Below are 6,839 nucleotides of genomic sequence, written 5' to 3' on the forward strand. Positions count from 1 at the left end.
CTGCGTTCGGCGCGTCCCGGGCCGGGCTGACCGGCTGTGCCTCCCGCCAGGCCTCACCTGCCGCCGCCTCTGCGCCGCCGCGGCGCCGAACCTCTCCTACCAGGAGCTCAAAGACCTGAAGAAGGCCAACGTGCTTCACATTGACGTGCGGGAGAGGTGGGAGATTGACAGGTTTGGGAAAATCCCGGAGTCCATCAACATACCGCGTAAGTTGTCAGCGCCGCTGTTAGCAGGTGTCGGGTGTTCCGTGTTCCTCCTGGCTGGAATGCTCAGGTGGTGGTGACTGAGCAAAGAGGAACGCTGCTAAGCTGGCATGTAATGAGGCTGAACTTTTCCTCCAGAGGAGTTAGAAGTCTTGCAAACCTGTAAACCATGTAAACCTGTCTTTGGATGGAGAGTAAACAATAGCTTGTTTTCTGTATTTCCCAGTGGGTGAATTAATGGAAGCTCTACAAATGGACCCAATGGAGTTCAAGGAGCATTATAATCAAAAAATGCCATCCAAGTCAGACCCTGTGGTTTTCTCCTGTTTGGCAGGAACAAGAAGTAAACAAGCACTTGGTTTTGCCATGTCCTTGGGTTTCAGCAGGTATGACTTTGTGTGTAAGGATGGGATTAATGCTGCTTCCCCCCATGAAGCAGAACATGTACTCACCTTGTGTGCAAGGGTACAAATTTACATATGGCATATGAACAAAACAGTTGGTATTTGAGTTAGACACCTCCTTTTGTCTCCACTGAACCTGGAGATGCCATTGGGTTGCAGCAAAGTGAGGTGTACCGCCCTCTGAAATGACCTTTTAAAGGCTCTGCACATGTGCCACTGGTGACACAAACTGCAGCAAGACCACGCAGCCACTGAAGGGTCCTTCTAGCTCTCAGGGCTCTTTTGCTGAGATGTTGATTCCTTAAAGAGCTCCATAAGCATAGTCCTGAGATGCACGAAGGTTTTAAAGGTGGAGAACTGCTTGCTTTGGTAGTAGTACAGTCTTAAATAGTTTGAGAAACCACACCCTTTGTTGAATTGCAGTTCCACCTTTACAGTTCACTGTTGACAAACGATTCCTTCACTTCCTACAAAGCTTTGGATTATTTGCCAGGAGTAAAGCAGTGAAGGCAATAGCTGACAGAACAATGAGATGGTGATAAAGTGAAATGCAGCATTTAGTTTGCAGAATTGTTAAACCTATCTTTGGAAGGTGCCTCCTTGTCTTGAAGACTGCAGATAAAATTTAAGACATTGTTCTCACTGAACTGCAATTCAGGAACTGGAACATTCACATTATTTCTTGTCAAAAGTATGGAAGCATGTTTTTGTTTCAGAGTGAAAAATATCCTCCATTACCTGTTTTTCATTATGCCCAATTGAAGGAGTCAGTATTGTTTTGCATAGTGGATTTTTGTTTCACAGAGTTTAGTTTTGCACAGGTTGATGTCAGACCTATAGAGCATGTAGGTTTGCAAAGAAGTTAAGATCATTCTGAAATGTTTATTTGGTGACAACTGAAGTATTAGACATAATAAATAGATGTGTATATCTCCCACTGCTGTGAGCCTCTTCTCACTCTTTTAAAAAAGAACTGGCAACTGTTTCATTGATCCAGCTACTATTTCTTGCTTGATGTTTGAACTCCAACATTGTAATTTGGAAGAAAAGAGTTACAGAACTCACTGCTTGGAAGCAGGCAGTCTTAGAGTAAAAGGAATGTCAGTCTGGCTCATTGAAGCTAGGTACAAATGTATGTGGTTACAGAGAATCTCTGTGTTTTCTCTTTATTTTGATCTGTCTATAGTAGGGGATTTTTGTTTGTTTGTGGGGTTTGGGGTGTTTATTTTTTAGTTTTGGTTTCGGGTTTTTTTGCTGTGTCCTCTTTAAGAGACAGTATTAAGGACTCTTCTTGAGAAAGATATCTTCTGCATATTTTCAGAGTTCAGCAGTATGCTGGTGGCTTTGACGACTGGGTAAAACATGAACCTCCAGAAAAGAAATGAAGATGACAGCCCCACCCCTTACCCAATCAAGGCTTCAGGATGGTTTGGAGGTTTTAGCAAGCCGCATGCGTTCCGCTTCCATAATAAAGCTCACTACTGGCTTCTTGTGTAAATGGACATTCAACTTCCAACAGCCATGCATAGCAACTGCTTGGTTTAATTATACCCAAAGACTATGACACAAACAGAGGACATTAAATTTGCTCAACCTTTCAACCTTTACTTTGGGTTACGGTTTTGGTGAATGCATGTGAAGAGAACCTAAGTGCAGATTATGTTTACTTTTTTGTATAATGTAGTTTATGACTGCTTAAACTAATGATGATAGGACAAATAAAATTATTATTTCTCAAATACCTGTGTTGGGTAGTTGGTTTAGAATAGTCAAACTGCAGATATTCTAGTATCAAGGGGTCAGGGGGACAACAGAAACCTACTGCTGGCTCTGTTGTGCCAGGCCTCACCAGGACTAACAATGCCTTTTGAAGATCATTAGGGTCAGAGTGTATAGAGGATTTCATGATTTAGTTAAATGTATAATTCATCATGCTCAGCTGTACTGATAAGCCACCAAACTTCAGCATACAAAGCAAGGCACTCTAATCAACTTAGTCAGTACTTAGTCATGAGCAGTCAATGCTTCCTTTTGTAGCTATATTTACATTTCTTGGGAACACCTAAAACTACATAATCACAAAAAATAAATCTCTGTGTTTTCTCTTTATTTTGATCTGTCTATAGTAGGGGGTTTTTGTTTGTTTGTGGGGTTTGGGGTGTTTATTTTTTAGTTTTAGTTTCGGGTTTTTTTGCTGTGTCCTCTTTAAGAGACAATATTAAGGACTCTTCTTGAGAAAGATATCTTCTGCATATTTTCAGAGTTATTCTGTGTTACATCAAGATCTATCTAGCCCATTATTTTCTGTTTGGCAGCAACTAGTAATAAACATCTGAGGAAGAGCATAAAACAGGATTAGTATGTAGTGGTTCAATCTCCAGATTACTCTCATTTACAACTCAGAGTGCTCCAGGCTTTGCATGTCTTAGTATATTTGGGTATTTGTAAATTTTCAACAGAAACTCTCATCAGACACAGCAGTGGTGAGAAATCTTTCCTTTTGTTGCTTCCCAACTTGCCATTTATTCATCAGCTGCTCTGGCTCCTTCTGTCAGAAGTGAGCAGTTGTCACCTATCAGTCTTCTCACCACCTGTGATTTTTCTAGACCTACTGTCTTTTCTGAACTGAATAGCTGTGGGTTGGATTTTTTATAATTGGAAAATTACTGTATACCTCTTTTTTATTTTCCCTTTTTATTAATCATGGTAGGTTTTTTTGCAAAATGTTTCTCAAAGTATTTGTAGCTTTTGAAATTAGATGATCCTTTCTAATTTGCTTTCCAAATGATGGGGTTTGAGTTAAATACCTTGTCTGATCCAGTTTGTTTCCTTTGGGATTTTTCTTTAAGTCTTTTTGGCATAGATGGCTTGTGTTTGCTTGGACACTTCAGAGTCACCTGTTGCCATATAATCTGTGAAGAGTTTCAGCTACCTGTCTTTCAGTGAGATACCACATTTTTATGCACCTCTCCTTTGACATGAAGCACAAGGTGATTTTTTTTCTGCATGCTTAGTAGCAAGACTGTTGAGTTCACATCTTGTTCCATTTCCTGTTGTTCAAAATTACATCTTTTTAAAACTGTCTTCACTGAATCCAGCTCTTTTGACTGCACTTTGTTGCCTTTCACTGTTTTCACTGGAATCAAAGCTGATAAAATTAGCCTTATCTTCCCAGTAGAGAAATGCCTTAAGAAACTTCTAGGTACCATCAAGAAGTGTCTGACATGTTAGCTCTGAGATTTAGGTCCCATTGTGCTTTAGGTGCGAAGTAAAGTCTGCCAAGACTCTTCAGCAGCAAGAAAGTATTTAATCACTCTAGCCAGAATTCTTAATTAATTCCCCAATTCCAAAACATGAACTTTCCTGGCAGATTACATGGTATATGTGAGAAGACTGATGCTTACCTAAAGAATAGTTCCTGTTTAATTACTCCACACCACAAAGGTCAAGTTGCTTTGATTTATTTCTATTCCCCAAGTCCACATTACAAATCACACATTTTAGACTTCAAGAAATGAAAGCAAAATAGCCAAATTCCACTTCATCAATCAAGTGTCTATAAAAAGTACGGATCAAATGGAAACCAAGTAGCAAAGACCAAAATGTATATTTTTTCCACCTCACCAAAAGTGTCTGGGGCTGGTTCACATAATGGTTTATGGAAATAACCTGAACAGAAAATAAATGCTAGTAGCCTAATGGGCTACATAGAAAAACACTTCAGTTACATTTCACTGAATGACCAGCCAATTACAAAGACAAGTATTTGGAAAAACAGGTGGGGGTTTTTTTAAGGGGCCAGTTTTTTGAACCAAGACGTATCACAGAGCACACATTTTCAATCTCCCTCCAGGATTTCAGAGTAGTGAAATGTGTTGTTTCAGGAAAACAAACAAACAAACAAAAAACCAACTAAAAAAAAAAAAAAAGGAGAACAATGTTACTGAACTTTATAATTCCACTTTTATACTCGGGCAAGTTGGCATTATCATTCAAAATAAAGTTGTACAGAACTTAGTTAGAAACAAAGTTATCTAAAATATCAAGTAATCAATTAAGGCTCATTCCTGTCTTCAGTGGGATATCTGCCTGAGTAAGGAACGCAGGATATGGCCTTCTGTTTGAAGAAATCTCATTTTCTCCAGCACAAAGGTAACCAAGGAATCCCATTTCAGTTATTCTAGAGTTGCTCCTAACATCCCAATTAAAATTAGCCAGTATGAAGCTCACCAAACACTTGATCCTCTTAAATAAACTCTCTAATGAACCACACAAATTCACACTAACAGTGAAGGCAGACTAACAGTGTATATCTTTTCTACAAAAAAAATCCACCATAAAAAATAGCAAGAATATCCAGATTTGTACTTGATTGTGAAATATTCCGATTGTACCATACAGTACATTTGTTTGAAAAAAAAATCCCAGTATGTTGGGTTGTCTTAATTTCTAACACTTGAAATGTTTCAGAAAACTGCAGAATCACTATACATATTGCACTTCTCTGGCAAGCTGGGCTACTGTATCATGGCAAAAACAACCAAGTAAATCTACTGAGGAATACAGCTTTTTTAAACCCAAAAATAGCAACCGACATTCTTTCCTGCAGTTTTCATTAGAACTGTAACAATATTCTTTACAGGCTTTTCTAGGCATTCGTTTCTGAAGTTGTTACTTTTTGCAGAATCTGTATTTATTTTTTTAAATCAACAAAACTGAAGGTAATGGATAGATTCAACATAGAGTGCACTACCTTCAGTCACAAACAAAATGAAGACAACACAAGTCATTAATACAGTTACACTTAGGCCTCGGGTTACTGTCGCTCTAAAAACAGTTCACTTCAACACAAATAAAACCAATAATGAACTACTTGTTTTGAGTGAAAAACATTAATCTTTTGCAGCTTGGTTTAAGGTTTGATTCCTTACACTGAAAAATCTTAGCACATTTGTTCCAGCGTCAGAGAAAATGATGTAGTTTTAGAGAAAAAGCTTTCAAAATGCTTGACACAAACAAGCTATTTATTCTTCAAGTTCTTTGTCACAGATGTTACTAAAACCTTCTGTCCATTTCATGAACACAGGAAATATCCCAGGATGTCTTGAGTCAAAGTGGTCCATAAAGAAATTCTTTGGAATGCCTTAAGATTGGCTATAACTAGAGTTCTGGCTACCATTTGGACCCTGTTCTCCTTCACTGTTGAAGAAAACAAAAACGTGTATCTTCAATAAGAAGCATCACATTACATTTTTACCTTTTTTTTAATTAAAAAATACAGTATTCTGAAAGTAATAAAAATCTTTGGAAAGAAAATACTTCAACACATACATAAATAAGTCAAAATATTCTGCTCAGTTTCATTAAAAAACTGCAAAGGTCATTCTCAGCATGCATAAATAACTTCACCCTATTTATGTGAATAATAAATTCAATATACTCCCATGAAGCTGCCTGCTGAATCTACTTCTGAAGTCAACACTGCAAAGTTCACATTACACAAGCATGTGCACAGGAATTTGCATGTGCAGATTCCCAGCAGTGATATTTAATCACAGTAATTAAATACGACATCAAGCAGACCCAGTTCCATTGAATCTGGCTCAGCCATGGAGCCTCTCACTGGGGTTCCTTACATTTGCTGAGCTGCATTGATCACATTTTAATCACATTAACACTCTCTGTAAGATAATGAATGTTATGCTTCCCACTAGCTCCTGAACAATCAGGTTGGTTTTGTATCAGAAACATCTGCAACTGTAAAAACATACACTACACCTTGAATTAAACATTTGCACTTTCTTAAGATCACAGTGTAGTTTTTCCATAGGAAAGGTGCAATAAGGAAGTATCATACCTGTTTGGAGGTGGTTTTGGTTTAGGCATTTTACTAAGAATAGTAGCCATCTCTTTTCTCTCATCAAAGTTCTTCCACTGCTCATACAGCTTCAGAATAACCCTGATTATTTCTAAAATCTGTATTAGAAAGAGAAGAGAGCCTAAGGTCAGACACAATAGTGATTTTACCTTTGTCATAGCCTGTTTAAGTGTGTGATTAACTAAACAGGCCCCAAGCTGAAACTAAGCAACACAAATTTCATATTATACACAGAGCTGTCTCACACTTAATCTGGTCCCAAAAAAGCATTTAATTAGTTTTTTTGATTAATTGTGAATCAAAGCCTGAACAGAATACTTTTTCTTTCAACTGTATTTACTGCTTCTCTTTCCC

At 38.0% G+C, this 6,839-nt stretch overlaps 2 protein-coding genes across 2 annotated transcripts in view; one reads left to right on the forward strand and one right to left on the reverse strand.

The window, feature by feature from the left end:
• Position 1: 1 nt before the first annotated feature.
• TSTD3 (thiosulfate sulfurtransferase like domain containing 3) lies at positions 2-2,346 on the forward strand (the record flags this gene model as incomplete). Its single annotated transcript, XM_014311995.1, has 3 exons — positions 2-206; positions 430-589; positions 1,929-2,346. Coding segments are annotated over 3 exons (429 nt in total), but the record flags the coding sequence as incomplete, so codon positions are not given.
• Positions 2,347-4,052: 1,706 nt separating this feature from the next.
• The window catches only part of CCNC (cyclin C), a 17,081-nt gene continuing 14,294 nt past the window's right edge, over positions 4,053-6,839 (reverse strand). The window contains exons 9-10 of the mRNA XM_005418344.2: positions 6,465-6,583; positions 4,053-5,806 (exon numbers count right to left, since the gene is read on the reverse strand). Coding sequence (XP_005418401.1) covers positions 5,752-5,806; positions 6,465-6,583 — 174 coding nt within the window. The 3' untranslated portion in view covers positions 4,053-5,751. The remainder of the gene's footprint in view (positions 5,807-6,464; positions 6,584-6,839) is intronic.

The sequence above is a fragment of the Geospiza fortis genome, unplaced genomic scaffold (assembly GCF_000277835.1).
Source record: "Geospiza fortis unplaced genomic scaffold, GeoFor_1.0 scaffold53, whole genome shotgun sequence".
NCBI classification, from domain to species: Eukaryota; Metazoa; Chordata; class Aves; order Passeriformes; family Thraupidae; genus Geospiza; species Geospiza fortis.